Source organism: Cebidichthys violaceus, unplaced genomic scaffold, assembly GCF_023349555.1.
Source record: "Cebidichthys violaceus isolate CVI_PGR_0920_01 unplaced genomic scaffold, fCebVio1.0.p SCAF_191, whole genome shotgun sequence".
Lineage (NCBI taxonomy): Eukaryota > Metazoa > Chordata > Actinopteri > Perciformes > Stichaeidae > Cebidichthys > Cebidichthys violaceus.
In genome coordinates this window covers 18311-41792 of record NW_027176363.1, presented here as the reverse complement: position 1 = coordinate 41792, position 23482 = coordinate 18311, and the positions used below count along the sequence as shown (strand labels likewise).

At 44.7% G+C, this 23482-nt stretch overlaps 1 protein-coding gene across 1 annotated transcript in view; it reads right to left on the bottom strand.

Annotated features, from left to right (window-relative positions):
- The window catches only part of LOC137875024 (alpha-(1,6)-fucosyltransferase-like), a 35411-nt gene that overhangs the window by 5994 nt on the left and 5935 nt on the right, over positions 1–23482 (bottom strand). Inside the window, exons 2-6 of the mRNA XM_068713962.1 lie at positions 21694–21812; positions 20339–20501; positions 14449–14563; positions 8863–9100; positions 3295–3541 (exon numbers count right to left, since the gene is read on the bottom strand). Of these exons, the coding sequence (XP_068570063.1) occupies positions 3295–3541; positions 8863–9100; positions 14449–14563; positions 20339–20501; positions 21694–21812 (882 nt within the window). The remainder of the gene's footprint in view (positions 1–3294; positions 3542–8862; positions 9101–14448; positions 14564–20338; positions 20502–21693; positions 21813–23482) is intronic.

Sequence of the window (23482 nt, the reverse complement as noted above, 5' to 3'; positions counted from 1 at the left end):
TCCACTGTGTTTTTGTTCCAGTGAACTCTCTTTTATCTTGCCCTTTTCTCTCTCTGTCAGACCACACTGAGGCATTGCTTAGCTCTTAGACATCTATCTACCCCCCCCCCCCCCCCCCCCCCCCCCCCCCCACCTCTCCAGAACTCACCCACTACCGCCTCAATAATTCAATTTATTTCTCTCTATTCACACTGTGCTGGCAAAGCAGGGCAATCCTCACGGTGGGCGTAAAAGCATGCATTAGAGACATCAAACACACCCACACTCGACGCAGCAATGCTGATTCGGGCAGTTAGTGACAATAACATATAGACTGTAGAATAAACGATTTGACCTGTGGACGCCTGTCGGCTGCATGGAGAAGAAATGACCACAATACATCTACTGTATGCCTGCTGCAGAATGACACAAACAAATGTCAGGAGTTGTTCTTAAGATTTACCTTCACTGTTCGTAATTACAAATTAAAGGAAAGGCCACCATGAAGGGTCTTATTATGGTGTTCTGTACACTACTTGCAATTACTTGCTCTCTTGCAAAAAAAATCTTCTAACATTATTAGAAAGTTATTAAAAAAATTGTATTTCTAAGCTCTCTAAGTGAAGAATAAAGAAATACCTGACCTAGAATCATATCAGATTTTTTTATTATTTTTAATATTTATTTATTTATTTATTGTGTTTACTCTGAGAACTTATCTGATTACTTTTATTAATATTATAAAAAATATGTATGTATATATATATATATATATACACACACACACAATATATTGTAATAGACCTGAAACTGGATATTATAAAAGATATATAGTAAATCCATCTCTAGGTGACCACATTGCCATGGTGATAAGGCTACTCTGGTATCTGCAATAGAAGCATCTCTCTCTCCCTCTCTCTCTCCCTCTCTCTCTCTCTCTCTCTCTCTCTCTCTCTCCGTCTGTCTCCCTCTCTCCCTCCCTCCCTCTCTCTCCCTCCCTCCCTCTCCCTCCCTCTCTCCCTCTCCCTCCCTCTCTCCCTCCCTCCCATTAGGACACATTAAATGGGGGCAGGATGGAGCTGTGCTGATAGCTGCTTTCAGTCGGTGGCTCCCAGCCTTCCTGCCTCTCACGTCCTCAGAGAGCAGCAGGGAGAGAGTGCTGCTGGTGGTGGTGGCGGTGACGGAGCTGGTGGGGGTCGGCTGGCGGTTGTCGGGTCCTCCTGGGACAAGCTGCCTTTCTATTCCTCTCGGTACTCTCTCCATCAACCCTTGCATCTCCCACTGCTGCCGCTCCCTCTTGCCTTTTTCTTGCATTGACACTAGGGATCTCTTTCAGTGTCTCTCCCCCCCCCCCTCACTTTTCCATACACACATACATATCGCCTTCTCCCACAGTGCTGACAGAAGCGCAAAGGCACTTTGTTGCAACATCAGTGCAGAGTGGAGTGGATGTATCAAGAGGGAAGGGATGGGAAAAGAGGGATGAAAACTTTGTTCTACCCAGCACATCATTTCAATAAGCCTTTCCCATGTGATACGGAGGGAGGGATACACGAGTGTATGGAGGGGGGGGGGGACACAAAGAACAGTGATAGAGATGTGCGTAAAACCATGAGAGCAAGAGAATTGTGAGTAGGGATGTGCACCCAGGGAACGTGAGGGAGTTATAACAATATAACAATTTGAAATCTTGAAGCGGGATGAACAAATGAAGACTGAGCAGCGATCACAAATGAAAGGATGTGAGAGGTCGGGAGGATTGAAAAAGTTGGGATGAGTCACAGGAAAAAAAAAATAGGGGGAGGAGAGTCAAAGAGCTGGGAGAAAGAGACGGAAGCTGCCGGGTGATGAAAGGCAGAGAGGTAAAAACTAAAGAGGAGAGCGTCTGAAAAGAAAAGAAAAAAAAAAAAAAAGAGTGCGACAAGAGAAAGTCAGAACTAAGCAGAGCAGGACAGAAAAAGTAAGGAAGAACGGAGACGATCGCTTGCAGCAAGACGCAAAGAAGAAGAAGAAGAAGAGGAGTTATGAGAGCGAGAAGCTGGCAAAAGAGACTATGAACATATGGATGTGACAGTTATGTAGAGAATGACAGAAGTAAACCCGGCACACTTCACAAACCAATACAATAGAACTCTTAGCGTTTATTTTAAACTACTTCTTTTACCAGGCGGAATCAGCCTCACGTCATTCTGTGCTTTGTGCCAATACGGAACAAAAGCTGGACCTCTCGTGCCGAGTTTCCTGAAAAGTAATATCTAGGCGGTGTACTCGGATACATACCCGGATGTACCAGGGCACCGAGGTGCATTGTGTCTTTATATTTCTGCAATGAGGAAGTTCTCTTGTGCTCTTATGAGGATTTTTTTTAAAAGATAAGGAAGACTCTGGTGATCAGCCAGACTGAAATATCTCAGCAGCGATTGGATGTATTGCCATGAAACGTCGTTTGTTCATGTTCCCCAGAGGATGAAGTCTACGGAGTGTTTTTGTTTAGGATCAAATATCATCATCTCCAGCTGTACTTGTGTGTTTAGTGCTAGTTAGCCAACATGCTAACATACTAGACTAAGGTTGTGAACCATTTTCAAGCCTTGGGAACAACAATATAGAATATAGACGTTCTTATCCTTTAATCAACAATGATTACTGAAGATTAAAGCTGCCAGGCTATTACTTTTTAATGCAACTGTTTTATATGCTTCTCTTTCCTTGTCTTGATTGGTTTTTAAAAGATACTTTTACTTTTAAGCTATTCAAACGCTTTAGCGACAATATCTGATGAGGAGGTCGTCAGTATTAAATTAATTGGATTGGACCAGAGACTGAAAACCCTCATGGGGACGTTAATACATGAAACAAAGGCAGAATCAAAACAAAGCGAGAAAAGAATGATGGAATTCCTTTAACCAAGTTGATTTGCATTAATATAGTACATAATATAGCTGTATTAGCGTAGAGCAGAGAAGTGATAAAAAAAAGCAAAAAGGCTTCCAAGGGTAAATAAAGGTAGAGAGCTAGCCAAACTAAACACTTCCATAGATTGAGTTACTTTTAATACTATTGTATTAACCTCCTATTAACCTCCAGCACAGCAGGGTCTGTATTCCACCACAGCCCTCACGGCGATGTCTTTGTTTTCTTCTTCCTGTGCCGCCCGTTTGCTTTGATTGTGAAGCATTTTAGTAAAACTTTATTGCAGAGATACGCTGTAGCGACAAAGCCATTATTATTGAAGTGTTTATAAAGCGCAGACAAAAAGGGGAAGATAACAAAAAGCGAGCCGCACTGAGAAAGCGACAGCCGAGCATTCCTTACCCGATGATGGGGTGTTTGAAGCCCAGCTTGGCGGTGGTCTGCTGGATCTCCTTCTCCAGCCACGTCTGCGGTCGCACCAGGTACTTGACGAACTGGGACACCCACCAAACGGACGGGTCGCCGTGCAGACGGTGCAGGCGCGGGGCCAGGTCTTCGGGGATGGCCAGGGGCAGGTAAGGGGGCCGGGGGTGGAGGCTGTCCACTATAGGCAACTCCACAACCTGGACGTCCTTATCGTGGGCCTCTCCTGGATGGTCCAAAGAGGAGAACGTTGAGTGTTCAACTTTTGTAACAGCACTGCTGTAACGAATGATCGTGTTCATTATCATCAAGGCAAACATTGTGTTTATCTATTCAACAATTGATTAACTTATAATATATCAGAAACATGCTCATTATGTCTTCAAATTGCTCGTTTTGAAGGCCAGCAGACCAAAACACAAAGATGTTCCATTTGCAACGACTCAATACAGAAAAAAAAACCCAGCAAATAATCACATTAAGGAAGGTAACAGTTTGTTTGATAAACGACTGAAGTGATTAAATGGATTATCAATATTGTCGGCGATTTATTTTCTGCAGGTCGACTAAACGTTTCAGCTCTACTCGAGTCAGAAACCTGTGAAGGCACCTCCCTCATCAAAGCCGAGGTTCTAAGGATCGAGCGGCAGATTGTGAAGCCCTTTGAGATTTGTCCTTTTAAACGATGTAAATAATATCGACATGAGTGACTTGGCTTCAGACTTTGCATCAGTAACACGTTTCAGCAGGATTAAGAGAGCCACAGACTCGTTCTAAGTTCTGACATGACACCTGTTTCCGTGAGATAACTTAAGACCTTCTCTTCTTTTCCTTCTTAAAGCATATGGAGTTTGGAGACGTCGGCGTAGCTTTCTGTCAAACGGCTGACAACACTGAACCTCTCAGTGTCTTTTCTACTGAACTAATCACCACACAATGTGTCACGCTGTCAAAAATAAAACATTATGTTGTGATGCGGTGAGATTTTTATTTTGCAGTATTATTCTTCATCCCTATTACATTCATTCCTGTTCTGTTACCAGCATGAATCCAAAATCCCCCCCCAACCCCCATGAATCCAGCTGCTGTGATTGACAGCTGCCCGGCCTTGTTTAAAGGCCACGGTGAGCTCCTTTCTATCAAGGCTGTGTAGGGCCGGGGGCCGATGCAAGGACCTGGATTGGAGAGGTGGGGTGATGGGGGCGTGTGTGTGTGTGTGTGTGTGTGGGGGGGGGGTTGTTGGTCTGGCATTGGCGCCTTCAGGCAGGAGCTCTGGGCAGAGAGGTTGAGCACGGGCTGATTACGAAGGTCACCTTTCTGGGCAGAAGACAGCCCCCCGTGCACTGCCAGACCTCCATGCACACCAAGGCCAGCTGTCCATGAACACGCATGTGCCCACCCACAGAAATGCTCATGAGAACACACACACACACACACACACACACACACACACACACATGAACATGCATGTGATGAGAATGGGGGGGGGGGGGGAGAGAAGGTGATCCAACACTGACAACTAACGGGAATCCAAAGAAAACGACAATAAAAAGAAATGTGTAGTCCCACACACACACGCACACGCACACACACACACACACACACACACACACAAAGAGCCCCAGCTAATCTCATCGCACCAGAAGGGATATGCCTGGCAGACAAAACCTTCACTCTCTTTCAGTCTTAAAACCCAAGGAGAGTTTTGTTTTGGTCCGTGTGTGTGTGTGTGTGTGTGTGTGTGTGTGTGTGTGTGTGTGAGTAAACCCCTGATTTTTCCACAAAAACAAGTTTGAGGCCCGTGTTCTTTCAGACTAAAGTGGCTCCTCTCACTGCCACAGACGGGGCCCTAATACAGCTGCAAAACACACATCCACAACACTCTTCCAACTAAATGGCATAATGAGTCATTAAAAATGGCCTTTCACAGAAAAGGGTACGTAAAAAAAAAAACAAAAAAACACGCGAAAAACAAGGACAGAAACAGAGGCTTCAATTTATGTGTGCGTATGCCTGAACATGAACTGAATATAAATTGGTAAAAGCATTAAATATTGAACAGAAAAAAATATTCCCAGGCCCGTCTTTGCTTATATAACAGTATTGGCATGATTCACATAAGGGGGAATGGGCACTTTTTGAGGCCCTTGCGCTTCCTGGCATAAATGTACTGAGATGCAGTGAGTCTGCCTCCCACAGCTCCTTAATTACATCACAAAGCTCTTTTAAAATTTCATCTCAACTCCAAAAGCATCGGGCATATTGCTCACGTACGGCCGCCTTAAAGCTTATAAGGTCTGAACTGACACAGACGTCGCTACGCTGCATTTTAAGCCTGCGGTGCACACTTCGCCTGATAAATATTGCACAACTTCAACACAGCTACCGGAGAACCAAGAGTGACACCATACAGACGCAAAACGCGTAGCCTTTCCATTCATAATACATTTGGAGAGGGGGGGGGGGGTTTATGAACTTGGACAACTCTTGTTCCAGCCTTTACATGGCAGGGAACATTATGTTTCCCCCGCTGCTCTCAGACTCACTCATAAGGCAGTAATATCTCTACAGAGGAGCTCAAAGGAATACACCCTCTTTGGCAAATTAGCTCTTTGATCAACGAACCATTGTTCCACAAGGAGACTAGTTTCCCCTTTGTGTGCTCAGAGTTGAGTCTGTTTTTACCAAACCTGTGAGACGGTGCTATAAGCTCCCTCATGCTGTCCGCTGAACATAAAAGTTGTAGTAAAACACGCACCAGTGGGTTAATAGACAGAAAGGCCTGGGTTTTGGACTTTATTACTTTCTTTTGGTATTGACCGATATGTCTGAAGCGCAGATAATAAAGTACTAAAAACGTGTTTTTGGTCGTCTGTTCGTATTTCCAAACTAAAAACTAAATTTAAACTGTGTTTTATTCAGGCGACGAGGATTGTTTCGGTCACAGAACCAAAATGTGGGAACTGTGTCGGCATTACTATCCAGTATCCAATCCCAAGAGACAAGGTGGGTCAGGCTTTATCAATACTCCCATTACATAATCATAATCTAATGAAATAGATGTGTATTGTAGTTCCTAGTTAAAAACCAAAAATGTACCAAGTTAAGATTGTATTTTATTTCAGCAAAGGTTTTAGAACTATGGTTCTCTGGAAAAAATTTGAAACATGTTTTGTAGAAAAACAGATTTTTCTGTCAAAAAAGCTAATCCTAGAAGGATACCCAGTGTGCTATGATGACTGTATTTAAATGTGGATTTTCTTGTATTGTTTTGTTTTTCCCACTTCCCGTATGAGGGAAGAAAATCAGCAGGTCCTATAATGATCGCTATCTTTTGATTCAGTCACAGATGCATATTCCATGCATCCTCTCTCTCTCGCTCTCTCTCTCTATAAATAACTGACATCCTGCGGGAAACAACTCAAAATAAAGTGGGCAAACCATGCACAGACAAATGATAGGGCCGCTACATAAAATACCAACAACGTCAATTTCCCACATCGACACAAGGTTAGGCAAACAAAAGACAAAACCTGTGTAGTGTAAAATTACACACCCAAAGCAGCACGCTCATCACATTTCTAAGTGAAGGTTACTCGAAAGGATTGGTGGCATTTACCAGAAATGATACAACGGAGACCCGATGTTTAACAAAATGTTGAAAATGACGACGTTGCAAAGTCCACTGCCATCCTGGAACAACGCAAACCCTTCATCACCTCAATGGTGGGTAATAAACACCGGCTAACCATAGAATAAAAGGCCAATAATATACTGTAACACTGGCAAATATCCAAATGCATTAGTTGTGCTGGAATGGCCAAACATTCCACTTAATTAGTGATTTATTCAATGTATATCTACTTATTAATCCAAGGCTTTAGTATCCCTTTGTGGCCCAGTGTCCCACGGAATGATTTTACCGACGCTGTTAACAAAACAGGCATGACCACAGCGGTAGCCAAGAACCCAACAGGCTTACATTAGCTCTGCTTGGCTTGTTAGCTGGCCTGGTCAACAGAAAATACTGCCTCTGCAAATTACGAGACTTATAAGGATAAGAATTGAGAAGGCTAAAAGGCCTGGGGAGTGGCGTTTGTAGGGAGTTGACTGTTGGCTGCGAGCAGCCGGATGGCATATATGGATCTATAGGAGGCGGTTTGTAAGACAGACACTAGAGAAAGACATTAGATAGTGGAAAAAGGACACATGAAAGGCAGGAGAATAAGAAAGGGAATGCGCTAGGAGAGCTGGAGATAAGAAGGGAGAGCCCAGGAGAGCACAAATCAAATGAAGCGATAGCAGAAATATATAGAGCTGAAAGGATGCAGTGATGAGAACAAGAAAGCAATGACAAAGAAAGTGATAGAGAGCGAGAGAGAGAGAGAGAGAGAGGGGGGGGGGGTATAGTCTCATAGTAAAACCTCCAAATCATCACCGATCTGTGGTTCTGACAGCTTAACAGAGGATAACACACCTATACTGTAAGACTATCCATTAATCACACACAAATCACGATCTCCACTCGTACCTACGCGCAATCTCATTCATAAATGATTCTGCTGCCTGTGCATTACCAGGGAGATGCATTTCCCCCCAAACAAGCACATCGATCTTCAGTCTAAGGTTTACTGATACCAGGTACACACACATATAAACCAGCTTATGCTTGAACACGGTGTTCTTTACGGACAAGCCATGACTGACGCGTGACGTCGTTCATAAAAAATGACTTGTCAGGGCTTTTGAAAAGTAAAAAAAATAAAACCCTATGGAGTAATAATGGACCATGTGTAGAGCTGGAGGGGTCCTCAGCTTTACAGATGGCTCTTTGACAGAGGTGGTCTATGGGGGATGTGTCTTTTGGGATGCAGGAGATTTTTCTGTTGTAATACCATCTGTGGCCACCGGAAAACAATCGGAATCAAGGTTGAGCGGCGGCGCTGGAACAAATTAGCATGAAACCAATGAAGGACATATAATTGATATAAGAGAGTCCGCCTTGATTTGAATTTGAGTAATAGATTTTTTCCGAAAAAAAAAAGAGAAAATATATTCTAAATGATACTGAGATTTGATAATGGTTTATTTCAACCAATTACTCTTTTTTTTTTTTAGGGTTGATCTCCCCCCATGATGCTCAAAAATAGAGGCGGAGCAGCCTCCTCCGCCTCTATGACCGGCCTCCTCTGCGGGAATAAAGTCACTCTTGGCACTGAAACCTTTGAACAGTAACCTGCTGCTGCTGCTGCTGCTTCATTGGCTGCCAAAGTGCTTTAACAGGAGTTGCACAGTCCTGCTTAGCCAGGGAATTCACACTTTTGTTTTCGCTGTAGCAGCACAAAAGATATGTGGTCTGGCAGACCCCCGTCTTTTAGCAGAGATAGACCAAAAAAAACAAAACAACAAGGGCTATTTGAATATTAAGCAACCAATCATAGTCGTCTGCAGGCAGCACTGAGGCTGCGGCTGTGTGTGGCTCACAATGGTGATGGTGTATGTGTGTATGTGTATGTGTGTGTGTGTGTGTGTGTGTGTGTACCTTACCTGACCAGTGTCCAGTGGTGGCCCCGGAGCGGTCGGTGCAGGTGTTGCTGACGGGCAGGAAGACGGTCTCCCAGCCGCCGGGGGCGTAGCGCCAGTTGTGGGACTCCAGGATGAGCGTGCGCTGGGTGCCGTACGCGATCATGAAGCAGTAGACGACGTGGTGGAGCTGGCAGCCGTAACCACAGCCCTTATTGATGTTACACACCAGCTTTCTCGCCTTGCTGCAGTCTGGGGGGTTCTGGGAGAAGGACAGGAAGGAATGTTTCAAACATTTTTTTTTATTGCTTGACCTTCTTCTTGTATCTCTCAAAGCCCTGCTCTCTGACTTGTAATAACACATGGCTGATATTGTTTTGTTTGTTCCCCTTGCCCGTCTGTCTCATACTCCACTTCGCTCTAAGTTTATACTTGTTCCCTCTTTATCTCGGTTCGTCTCTCTCTCTCTCTTTACCTGCCAGTTTGTTTTTCCTTTCTTCTCCCTCTGTGACAGCTATGAAAATGACTCTTTTCCCATCTTTTTTTTTTCTCTCTCCCGCCTCTTTCCTTCTTATTGTTAAAAGACACAACTGGTAATGTTCTATATTTTTGATACGCTTTGGTAACAAGTATTGTCTGAGCATTCAAAGCCGGATATAGATGTTTTTCCACCATTATTAAAAAGACATAAATGAGCCACACCGTTGCAATAAGCGGCATATTTCTTCAATACTTTGAACACAGTAGTTCCTTTTAAATTGCACCCACATACATCGGGCTGTTCTACTGGCACACATCAGTAGTTGGCTGATGATAAAGCCGTGCAAATGCACTATTTTGCCTCTGTTTGAGTAACATTTGCAAGAAATGACTGCGCTGCAGCAAAACAAAAAAACCGATATATTGGTGACCAGCTTTTTAAGATTTAAGTTGTCAGTAGGAACCAATGGGCTCGGGGCAGCGTGGAGGATGGAACTTATTGAGGGATGGATTCATTGGATTTGGTCTTTTGGTATTTGTTGGCAATAAGAACAATCCCCAGCCTTTTCCTTTTATATCTATTCTTCATTAATCTCTTTTTTTGTTGTCTGTAATCTCTCTTTCTCTCAGTATTTATCGCTTTTCAATTCAAGGCTAATTTACTGAAACCACAATATGGCTTACTGTACTTATCAAATGGGAGGCGATCCAATATTTGTTAAAAGGCAAAATGTGTCACATACCGTTTTAAATTAAACATCGTTGTGCAACAGAGACGTCCAGGACTACACATCATAATATACAGACGTAAGAAAACATCTTTGTTTGGTACAAATCACAGCAAAAAAAAAACCACACAATAATCATTTCAATATGTTTTTTGAGGAAAAACATATTGATTCCCTCTAATATCACAAATTATGTGTGTGTGTGTGTGTGTGTGTGTGTGTCATTCACAGTCCGGTTGTGGCATGTTGACACATATTGGGCAGCAGGATACGCCTCGTCTCTTTCTCCAAGTACTTTTTCATTTGAGAGGTCATTAAGCTTTTTGAAATCCCGAAATTACAGCGTTGACCTTGTTTCAGTAAATGTTCCTTATTTCATTGAATGTACGACATCAGCCTCACCCGTCGAACAGTTACCACATGTCCTTATTTTCACTTGGTGGCCAGGATTCTTTTCCGTCTTCCCTTTTTTGATTGCCAATTTGTGGACACTGAGACGGTGCTCGGTTAGGATCTGTGCTCCGCTTCTGTTTCTCTGACAAGTAGAGAGATATTCTGCGAATTCATAGTCTGTTCAGGACCAGATAACATTCTAATCGACTACAATCTGCTTTCTGTTTCTTCTTTCTAATGGTCCAAATGGGGTTTCTTTCCATTGCTTATAATTTGGTTTAGTCTGATAGGTCTTTGGAGAGCAGTGTTGGTCCCGGCGTGTCTGAGACAGGGCAGTTAGCCTCAGTACCAACCTCCCCCCCCCCCCCCCCCCCCTCCTATGTTCTACCATCCTCTATCCTCATGCCCTATTCTCTCTGATTCTCTACTTCACTCACTCTCATTCGTCATTCTTAATTTAGCTTCGATATCTTACAGTCTGAGGGGAAGAACGCCAAATGAGAGGCAATGGGGAAAGAATCAAGGATTTTTCATTTTTAAGTAAAAAGAAGAAGAAGTGGAAACCAACAGAGCGACACACGCTGCGTTGTCGATGGGTCGCCGGGCGGTTTGCGATTCGCTCGGCAGCCGGTTTGAGCGACTCCGCAACGCTGGCGCCAAGCGGCTTCCTAAACAGCAATTACCGGCTGATGGGAGTGTTTTCCTCATTAGGTTGCCGCAGCTGTGGATGGTTCACAGTAATCAGGCCGCGCGGCACCCACCGGCTAACGCTGCCTATCACACACTAGCAGGCGAGGGAGAGGAAGGGAGGGAGAAGGAGAGCGAACAGTGGAAGAGATGAGGGGATAAAAAAAAAAAAAAAAAAAACACAGTGGAGATGAAATGAGAACGAGGACAGAAAAGAAGGGCATGGGAAATAAGAAAAAAAAAGGAGGAGAGGAGCTGAAAACCGATTGCTGTTCAATAACATGGTGGACAGAGGATAAGCCAAAGGACAAGCGACACAGGTATTCTCCCTGGTGTTACAGGCTGCCAGTTCACTACTGCTCCAATAGCCGTTAACTTACTGTGCTAATAATCTACAGTGGCGTCCCGGCAAAAAAAAAAGAATTAAACTTTTCTTACAGACAGAGCTTCGGCGTCTGAGCTGTAACGCGCGGCATGCGGCGTGTGGTCGTGGAGGCCAGCGTCGGTTCACTTCACCCCCCCCCCGGTTGATAATGAGAGACTCGGTTGAAGGATAATGGCGGCAGATGCGCGCTCGAAAAGGCAGCCTCTGAGTACCGCTCTGTGTTGTAGGTTAAGTGCCTGTTTAAACGGTGAGCTTTTTGTTGAGTGTGAAACACAGAGGCGGTTGCGGAGCGATTCGGTTCAGAGCGACCACGGTGATATCGTTTCTCACGGGAATACGGCTAAGAACAACTGGATGGAGAGAAACAATGCGCCAGGCTCAGGTAATTAACCGCTGTGATGGACCGCATTCAAAAACAGAGCGGAAGATGAAAGAGAGCTGCTCGCGCAGTTTAAGATATCGGAAGGTAAAACTCAACTACATTTCGGTGAATGTGTGTTTTGTCACTCTCTGTTGTTTCTCACTATATCCAGCTAATTGAAGTCTTTTCATTCTCCTCGTAGACGCTGTTAGTGTAAAACCACCTGTTTGCGCTCCGGTTGTGAGACATTTGTTTTTTGCATGAAGAGGCAACACTGCTGCTGTCATTTAGAAACACTGGGCTGTTAGTAAAAGCGTCCGCAGTGACTCAACTATCATTGAGCTCCACCGAGAGAAAACTCAAATATTATCATCAGAAAATCGGATTCCGACGTTATTATATCAAACCCCATCTTTGTACGATTTACCGCTGGCAATATTTCTCAGTAAAAGCCATTTAGCATTTTTGCATTCTGTAATTGCCTCTTTGTTTAGAATATTTCAGTGTTCTTAATTCTTGCCGAGTTTGCCTTTTTTTTTTTTTCCGCTAATGGATTGAAATTATGTGCCTACACAAGGGATTCACAGAAAAGGATGCGTGTGAGGACCGGACAAGATGTGGGAAACACAAGCCATCAGTGAGCAAATTTCACATAATGCAGAAGACAACATTTGATTACGAGGTTCACTGTTCTGTGTCACAATGACGCCTGTTGTCTCCTTTAGTTTTCAATATAACTGATTTTTTTTTTTTCCCCAACGAGCTGTAAACACAACGCTGACGTATCGCCTTTAAGTTGATACGTCAAAGTTAAAGCTGGAGTCTGAGCTGAAGGACTTTCTGTGCATTTGATTTCGCGGGGGAATCGGACCCGATGACGAGCATCAAGAAGAACGATGAAGGCACCTTTTTTTTAGCGTGGAGCGTCTTTGGGAGCGTCGGAGCTCGATGTGCTCGGCTAGAGTTCTGGCCGGGTTTCAGTACGCGACGAGTTGGGATGAGAATGTGTCGCAGCGGTCTCCTTTACGTAGGTCGTATAGAGGCACGATGTTCAAATTGAGACCATTTTATAACCAGCTAAAGTTCCTTATAGTAACTCTAATATAAAAAAATACAGATTATAGCTGCTTCAAGGACTTTAAAAGGTACTGAACACGTTTGCTGAGCGACAAGTGATCTTTGGGCAATGAAGTGCAAAGACACCAACCACACCGTCTTCCTCGCTATCAATTAACATAAAGGCTCACAGAGCGAAAATAGATGAAAAGCGTGTCCAACAGAAATCCATGTGAGGAAGCCGGCCATGATCACTGAACGTTGTGAGAGGACAGATGGAGCAGACGCAGAGAACGAGTTAGTTAAACCGGGAATGAAGGCAGAAGCTGGTGCGGGTGGCAGAGACAGCAGGATAGGAGGGTGGAGTCTGTCAGTGTGTGTATACATATAGATGTGTGGGTGTGTGTGTGTGTGTGAGACGGACAGCAAAACACACACACACACACACACACACACACACACACACACACACACACACACACACACACACACACACACACACACACACAGGGCATCTCTTTGCATACGAACATGTGCATCAATCTTGTGACTGTGTGTATGTGTGCGCCAATTGCTTGCGTAGGTGCGGGTGAATTCATCCGTACACGACTCAGTGTGTGTGTGTGTGTGTGTGTGTGTGTGTGTGTGTGTGTGTGTGTGTGTGTGTGTGTGTGTGTGTGTGTGTGTGTGTGTGTGTGTGTGTGTGTGTGTGTGTGTGTGTGTGTGTGTGTGATGAATTAGTGACAGCAGCTGGTGGAGCGGTGTGATCCCTCAGCGGTGGTGACAGCAGCTGTTAGTGGTGCTGTCTCCGCCCAGCCAGACTGACTGGGTCCTCTTCATCAAACACACCGGCTCATTAATGCTGCAGGGCCCGGTGCCGCGGCGTCACCGCGCCCGCCCCGGCAGCACCAGAGCGGGGGGGGGGGGGGGGGGGGGCGGCCGGGGGTGAATGGATGTGTCACGGGTCTCAGGGTGTGTGTGTGTGTGTGTGTGGGGTGCTGTAAGCCCGAGTACATATGTGTGAGTCTGTCTGGTCTTTTTTTTTTTTTTTTTTTTTTATTTCTGCATACGCACGTCTGCAGATCTGTCAATTTTTGCAAGTCTGCATGTTTGCCTCGTCTTTTCGCCGCTTGTGCGCGTGTGAGTCACTAAATCGCTGACAAGCAACAAGAATCCTGCTTGTCAGGTCCAACTGCTGAGACAGTCTGCTATCACACCCATCACCTGCTGCTGCTGGAAACTGATGCTGACAGCTATGGATGGTGCAAATGAGACAAGCGAGTGGGAAAGACGCATATGTGCAGTCGTACCTGTGAGGGAAACATTCACATAAATGCTTACCGTGTATTTGTGTCTACAGTACATACGGTGTGTGTGTGTGTGTGTGTGTGTGTGTGTGTGTGTGTGTGTGTGTGTGTGTGTGTGTGTGTGTGTGTGTGTGTGTGTGTGTGTGTGTGTGTGTGTGTGTGTGTGTGTGTGGCCAGTTGGCTGAGCCATCACACAGGTGCGTCTGTAGATACCTGTAGGTAGGTGATTCGGTTCTGGACCAGATCCGACACGTCTTTAGCCTCCTTCGTTCTCCACTCGCCCACTCCGTCCGCCTGGCTGAGGTAGTACAAGTCTGTCATGATGGATCTGCAGAACACATGCAAGTATTCATGGATTAGAACCCGCTGAAAAGAAACACTGATTGCTACAAACTCTCTTGGGTGTTTAGTTTTTTTTAGTTTTTTTTTTACGTGTGTAATACAACTTGCAACAGTGTTATCAGCACATCCACTCATAATCAAATCTATGAACACAGCCCGGACAGCAACACTACATCCCTGAGAGGTTTGATGCGTAATAATCTCTGCATAGAACAACCTTTTGTTTCAGGATACACACTTCTCTTATTCTCTCATTGATAGTGACAATATCCGGCCACATCGCATCAACACTGTAACCATCTCTAAACAGCAGAGGTCGCGGTAACTGAACATCTACCGAATGTTTTTGACAGCGATGGAAAGATCTGAAGGCCAATCCGTCATTTTTGACAGATTAGGACACGCCTACTGTAACGTTAAGTAGTCCGCAGTAACGCGTTGAAGCGCCGGAGGCCTAGCGGCTTGCTGTGACCACATTCTCCGACGGTCCGATAATGACGAGGAGGAGTTTGCACGTTGGCCGAAAGCCCGGCGACTCCGCTGCGTTGGTATCAGACGTCGAGGAGCGCGGACCGAGCGTTTGATATCCGAGCGAGAACCGGTTGGTCGGAGAGGGGCGGAGCTGCTCCACCGGCGCAGAAGGAGCGCATGCTGCAAGATTTCCTTCCAGGGAAGTGAGTGCTTGCATCAATACAAAACAATTTTAATCGTCTAATTTGGGAAATTACCTTTTGCATTGTTCAAATTTGCCTGTTTAGGCACAATGATCGCAGTGTGTTTAAAAGGCATCCGCTGGCCAACGTATAAACTGTTAAAAAAAAAAAGAAAATGATTAAGAGAGAAACTGCCAAGACCCCGGCAGTTACAGCGTCTGTATTCTAGATTTAAAAAAAAAAATATCCCAAAAAAAAAAGATTGTTCGACAGGTTTTCAGCCACATGCTTACAGCCTCCAGTCGGTTCCCGGTAACCAGAACCTGACCAGGGACCTGAGTCTAATTGGGTTCAAACTATGCTCCTTCACAATTGGCCGACATGGGGCGGCGTTGTAACACTGCGGCTCTCGGGTCCGCATGTCACTATGTCAGGTGGCTCAGAGTGGAATATCGGTGTGTCGCAATCATAATAGTTGTAAAAAAAAAAAAAAAAAAAAAGAAGAAGTGTGTTTTCGATGTGAGACGGAGAGTGTGAATGTGATACACAGAGAAAAAGGAAAGGCTGCTTGTTAATATGTGAAGCATCGTCCCGCTGCCAGTGTTTGTGTTCCTCTTCTAATTGGATCAACTTCATCTCGGATGGAGCCTGGAACACACGATCTCCTGATCTCTTTTCTGTTTTCTTCGTAAAATGATTTCTACATGTTGGGTTCAGGCAGGTTTTTCCAGAGATCAATTTCAGATTGGCAACAAGATCCTGTAAATACTTTCAATCTCTGGTTGTTCTAGACCATTGAGACATTGCAAATCTATCAGCAGCTCAGTTTTATGGTATTTTTATGGATTTACATGATTTTTTTTGTATCGACTTGATTCACCAGATCAGCCAAAAAACAGGCAATCCCACCTGGTTATTAACAGTTGTTAGAAAGATTTTAAATATCACGATACAGTATATCTATATCAACATACAAAAGGACACTTTAATATGCAGAAAAGTTATGTCAACAACCATCTTGACTTTTTCGTATTTTAAACATCTCACATTACTCACTGTGACCTTATTAGATATGATGCTTATTTTTTTTTTTTTATAATTTCAAATCAGGGTAGACCTTCAGTCCTTTTCTTATTCTCACACAGAATAAATTAACTCTATGATCTCCTGCATAGGAATGTGATTTGTGTAAAACCACAGCATTACACAGGGCTTTAGATAAGAACATCCAGCAGCACGTGTTATAACAGTGCACCGAGTGTTCCACGCTCCCAAGGCTCATCGTGCTTTCGGGATGTTTATAGAAAAAGTGATGGGTTTGTCAAGCCGACTGATGACAACGGCGTCTTTCTGGTTGTTGAGCTCTGTTTTGGATTAAGTCTGCCATCTGCACGCCTCTGACAGCGAATTTGTGTCATGTCACACACTGCCAAATATCGTGACCGTCCACTTACAAACATGCCCAAGAGCTCTGATGCTTAAGAGCCAAGGGGCGGACGCAAACACATCACACTCTCTCTCTTTCTCTCTCTCTCTCACACACACACACACACACACACACACACACACACACACACACACACACACACACACACACACACACACACACACACACACTTATGCAAGCTTAATCTATTACTCACTTCTTTGACCCAAATCAGTCACATCCTGTGTGACTGAGAGTTCTTATGCATATATTCAGTAGTGCATGCAAAGACGCATACACACACACACACACACACACACACACACACACACACACACACACACACACACACACACACACACACACACACACACACACACACACACACACACACACACACAAAGCAGATAAACGCAACATGTCCCGTTTCAACAGTGCGGCGGGGTGAATAGTGCCGTTCTCCACAATAAGACGGGATCATTACTCATTGTCCCGTTTTGAAGCTGGGACCACAATGTGTGCACGGATGTCAAATGCTCCTCCAGAAGCGCACGGGGGGAGCAATCATTGAGGCTCTGGGGGGGGGGGGGGGGGGGGAGAGACTAACCTGGCTGGCCACAAAACCTAACAAGAAGGAATCAACATAAAAAAGGGGGGAATTTGGCAGCCAAGACACCACATAGTCCTGATGTCCATGTGTATTGGGGAGTGTGTGTGTGTGCGTGCTTTCAAATGTGTGTGTGTGTGTGTGTGTGTGTGTGTGTGTGTGTGTGTGTGTGGTCTTGGGCATCCAGGATGTGAAGCTCGTGGGCTTCCCCAGGGCTCCCGATTGGCTCAGACTGCAGACGCTGAGGCTGCAGCCGCGGGGCTTGGCAGCAGAGCACAGCTTCTCTGAGTACCGACGCTGCACCGACGGGAGAGCATTTACAAGGTGAGAGCATGTACGAGGTTTCAAGTAAGACAGAGGGAGGAAGACGGAGGACGGGAGGGGGGGGGGGGAACGGGAGGAAAGAGACGGCTGATGCTTTCCCTGGCCTACAGCGTGCCGTTTGATGACATGATGGCAGCCATTTGGTGGGAAATAAACAGTAAAATGAGTTTACCCAACCTGATCTTAATCTCCTGTTTCCATTTCTCGCTCTGCCTACAACACAGCAGCTTCAGCCACACTGTCCTGCCCAGTCTGCTGTTGTGAACAGTGTTGTAGAGCATTCTGTTCCCTTAGACTGTATTGTTTCACCGTTTAAAATGACATTATGGGCATGAATCTTCTTAATATTAGTTTTCTTTGTATTAAGTAGAACGATTACTACAACTATGTTTTAGTCACTCTTGTTCATTTTTCACTTGTGGATCTCTAGTGAGATTTTTTTTTATTTTCTAAAGATGATAAATTCAGGCCACACACTGCATATGTTTCCAGTATATACTGTGAAGTACGATTTATTAATACCAAATGCTCTAAAACATTTCACTACTCTATGTTTAAAATTCAAATATTTCATTCTTGATTGATTGTTGTTTTACAAGTATATTAGAAGTGCAATGATTCATTCACTGATAAAAAGAAAACTAATCTGTGAAAATCTGGATTATTGATTTAGTTGTTTAAGTTATTTATAAGTAAAAAATAGCGAACAAATCCACTGCTTCCAGCTTCTCAAATGTGTTTTAAAACAGAAACTATAATAAACATAATAAACTGATTATCTGAACATAATTATAGACAGCTGGTCGTATAAAACTATATATTAAGATGTTTGAAAACGTCACCGTGAGCTCTGGGTTCTTTTTCAAAATGTACTGAAATCAATCAGGAAAATAATCGGATCACGACTCAATAATGAAAATAATAAATAGACATGAATACAAAGTAGCTCAATAGATCAAGATCGTCTTATTATGTTAGTCAAAAACAATAACTGTGATATTGCGGTGTAGATGTGGACGCGTTGACTTCCTGTTACGGACGTCTGAACTTCCTGATCTCTGAACTTTCACACCGCCTCCTTTCAGCTGCCAATAAAACCTCTCCACGACGCAGCGATTGCTTTTTATTGGGATGGCCGCTAAGTTGCTAACACTTTTGTTTTTGTTGTTTTATTTCACTCGGGAAATGTTCGAAGCAAGGCCCTTGCACCCTACCCTCCGTGAGCAGCATTTAAACGAGGGAGCGATGCATTTATACGAGTCAAACATTTCATCGCTCTTTCCACCTCTGCCCCTATCTGTGCTGGTCCTCCTGGCCTTTGCCTGCAGCAGATACAAAGAAAGCTGGGGGGCTTAGATAGAGTAGAGTGAATGCATGTGAAAGTCTGTGACTATATATATGTGTGTGTGTGTGTGTGTGTGTGTGTGTTGTGTGTGTGTACGGAGTGAGGATGCACTCTTTGGAAAGCTGCTTAGGCAGCAAACGCTAAGACAATGGGCCCTTTAAGCCACTTCAGCAGGATTACAATGAACCACTTGGCTAAGTGATCAGGCCTTTCTTCATTCAGCAGTGTGTGTGTGTGTGTGTGTGTGTGTGTGTGTGTGTGTGTGTGTGTGTGTGTGTGTGTGTGAGCCGTCCTGATGACAGAGAGAACGCATCTATGGCCTTTGCCCCGCCGCCGCCGCCGCTTTCAAGTTCACCTGTCAAACGTGTCAACGTCTGACATGGTCAGCAGGCAGCGCTGGTAAACAGCAGCATGTCTGTGGAGTCTGTGATCAACATCCACGAAGAAGAACCGGGCAGAGATTCAAAACACTGATCAGAATTCTGAGCTATTTCTTACACAGACGACCGTTAAGCACCAACAATCTATCCACTGAGGACTATAATCACCATCAATACATCTGTTGATTATTTTGTTATAAGTGAATGTTGAAAGATTGCTTAGAATGTTTGCTTTGGGATGTTTCTTGACGGTTGCTGAACACGGAATTCAGAGCGTATGTATTGCCTCCACACGGCTCTCAAAATGGCGACGGCTGATCCTACTTTTTACATTACATTACAGTCATTTAGCAGATGCTTTTATCCAAAGCGACTTACAATTCAGTATCTATCTACACACCGTAGCTACGGGAGCAATTTTGGGGTTAAGTGTCTTGCTCAAGGACACATAGACGTGAGACTAGTAGAGCAGGCTGGGGATCGAACCGACGACCCTCTGATTGAAGGGCGGCCCTGCTCTCCACTTAGCCACTGTCACCCCCCCCCCCCCCACACTTTTAGATCAAATACTGAAGTATTGAGGCTCAATACCCAGGCCTGTATGTAGCAGTACAGTACTATATAGCAATAGTCACAGTACTAGATATTAGTGACATCACTATCAACAAAACTCACAGTATTGTAGAGATAATAAGAGTTGTTATTATTATTGTTGTTACTATTCAGAGGCATGATTGTCCCAATACTTACTGGGAGTGTGTTAAGTTGAAGAAACAAACACACAGAGAAGGCAAACACACAATCCAACCAACATCTATTAGCAATTTTGACCAAATGCTCATGACTCTTTGTCACACATAAGAAGAACATGCAAACTCCACACATGGAAAAAAAGTCCCAGCAGCCAGGTCTGCGAGGGGATTTGTTTTACTGATTCCAGCTTTTGCCACAAATTTCATGGTTTCCTTCAAACCCTTGCGACACATGTTTGACATTTCCACCTTTAAAAGCGGCTACACTGCTCACCTCTCCTGGTGTCCCAGGTCCTGCAGGAGCGTGTCTGCATACTTCAGCCTCTCGCTGATCTCGGCGTTGGCCAATTTCTTCACCTCGCTGCGAACGAAGTACCAGAACTCCTTAACGCCGTTCTCCACCCTCCTACGCAGCTCCTCCTGAGTGGGCCCAGGGCCTGCAGGTGTGTGTGTGTGTGTGTGTGTGTGTGTGTGTGTGTGTGTGTGGGGGGGGGGGGGGTAAGAGAGAACGGATCTCAACCACACATAACAAAGACACTCAGCTGGCTGACATTTGATGCACGGGTATGATCTTAAACAATGAATTGATTACTTCAAAGCGGCTCCATGGGAACACAGCTCGGAGGAACAAGGTTGAAAGAATGCCAAGAGGTCTTTACGAATGTTTGAGCATTGGATTATATAAGTGGAAATAGGCTAATGGTAGAAAGTGAGGTTTTTTTTTGGAAAATGTTCCTCTATTATTCGTTGTCCCTGGGTGCTGCTTTGACCTCAATATGGAGCTCTTGATCACTGTTTTTGTCTCGTGGCTCTCTCTCATGTCTGTTTTCTCACACCGTTTCTAACAACAGGAAGAAACTCTACACCCCGACCCGAGCCAAACAATGTGGAGTAACCTACATGGATAACCCAGCTGACTGCTCTGGTTTCTGCGGAGAGAAACAAACAACAAAAAAAAACAAAAAATCTAGGAAAGGGAAGGACAGCCTTGAGCAAAAGGAGGAGGAGGTGGTGGTGGTGGTGGTGGTGGAGAGGAAAAAGCTCTTTTTTTTTTTTTTTACCTTCCTATCTTGCACTCCCTCTTCTCTCCTCCCTCCCTCCCTCCCCGGGTGAAAAAAAAAAAAAAGCTGGAGGGTATTTTTAGCTTTTTCTTCCCCTGCGGCAAGATTGAAAGGCTGACCCTGCGCTGCCCTCCCCGCTCACATGTCCTTCTTTATTTTCTCTCCAGTCCGTCCGTCTCTTTTCTCTCCTCCATTCTGCCATCGGGGCGTTCACACTGCTCGCACTTCATTCACACATTTCCCCGCTCACCTGACAGTTTCCCTGCCCGTCTGAATGCTGCTTAGATTGGCAAATACACACATAAACCCCCCCCCCACCCCCCCTACCCCCGCTCTGCCATCATCGCTGCTGAGCCACAGCGGGGTTTAACAGCAGACTAGACTGACTTTCCCGCTGCAGGCAAAAGCTCACAAGAGCCGTTGACTGGTTTATAGTGTATATAGTCAACCCCCCCCACCACCCCCACCCCCCACCACCACCACCTTCGAAATCAATCCTTTCATATTTCCAAGCTCTGTGCCAAATCCTTCCCTGTAACCTTTTACCACGGCCCTCTGTCCTGCTTACCATCGCCAGTGAGTTTCTGGAAGCTGTGGATCTTCTGTTTGGCTCTGGTTAGCTGGTCCTCCAGGGAGCGCAGTCTCCCTGCAGCGAGGGACCCGGCTTCTGCCTGACCCTCTGGTATCCTGGGGGGGGGGGGGGGGGGGGGGGGGGGGGGGGAGAAAGACACACGGAGAGGATGCGACGGGTGAGCATGCGAAAGGAAGCGAGCGCCAAAAAAATGGTCTTACTCTGCAGAAATAGTCTGCTGAAAAAATATCTAATGGAAGAATAATTCAGTACTCAAGTAATAAGCAATTTCATTATCATTGAAGCCATCGATCTCTTTTTGATTAGTTAATAAAGTATGGAGACAAATCATGTTTCTTAAGAAACTATTTCAAATTGCTGACATTCACTGTTTAAGGTGGGCTCCAGTCTTTGCTCATGATTTTTAATCTGTAAAAAACCCCCAAAAAAACCATGTTGGATGTTGTGCTAATATTATGAAATTCCTCTTCCACCATCAACAAAAATCAGTCTCTAAATCAAATATGTCCACAAATACTCCAGGCCACGCATTCGCAGGATTCTGCTTCGCGTTATATCTACAACACCTCGTTTGAATCGTCACTAACGAGGAGTTTCGGAGAGAATGTTTATCATCCCAAAACCAGAGCGCTTCATCTGATAGCTACTGTATTTTGGACTTAAAAGTTGCAGTGACAAGCTGTGAGGGCAGCCATCTTTGAATGTGTAACACACCAGAGTGGAGCCTCTTGGAGTCCTGTCCCAGTTTATCTACAGAAGTGCAGAATCATTCTCGTGTTTGTAAAAAGGTCCAGCCCATCTACTTCTGAACCATACATCCAATAATGATATCCGGTTTCACTATGCAATCACTCTTCTGTAATGAACGGCGAACGATGGAGACAAGTGGCAGTTAAATGACATTTCTTTGTGACTTTGATTTAAAAAAAAAAAAAAAAACGCTACAAAAAAAACTCCCTCGACTTTGCTTAATGACTCTAAGAATGTCTGCCTGTTATAATGTGATGGAACAATTTTTTTTTTTTTTAGTCCCTTTAATATTTCACGTCGATAAAAACACATTTTTTCCGATCGGTGTCGATGAACAATGAATAATAACTGCTGCACGCATGTAATGGAACCACAAATGAGCACTCCGACGATAGAACACGGACTTCAAAATCAGCAGAGTGGAAAAGAGCCACCGCCGACATTACACCAAATAAATTCCTCTACACAAAAACTATTAAAGACGGAATATGTTCGAATGCACAGGGGGGCATCGGTGAAAATGCTGCAAAGGCCATGCTAATGAGTCATCAAGGCATGCAAACTCAATTTGCTCCATGAGTGAGGAACATCAGTCGCTGGCGGGCATAAAGATGAGACTTTTTAAGTTGCAGCAGCCCTTCTTGCTGCACCCCCCCCCCCCCCCCCCCCTCCTCCCCCCTCCTCCTCCCCCCTCCTCCTCCTCGCTGTTCAAGCCTCGCTCCCTAAGAAGCCCTGGCCTCCAACTTAAACGGAGCGCTCACCAAAGCATTGTGCTTTAAAGCCATAGAAAATATGGAAAATGCTTATGTAACGGTGGGATGGACAAAGATAAACCTCCCCATACTTTTGCATCATGGGATGCATAAATATTTGTCTTAAAACGTTCGCACTTCCTTCCTCTGAGGAATCTGTGAATGTCCATTCCAGCTGCCTGACACAGAGCTCTTGAAATAAGACCCAGGTGCATTTCCTCTTCGAGTATCAACTCTGCCGTCTCTTCGCGCGGCTAAATCCG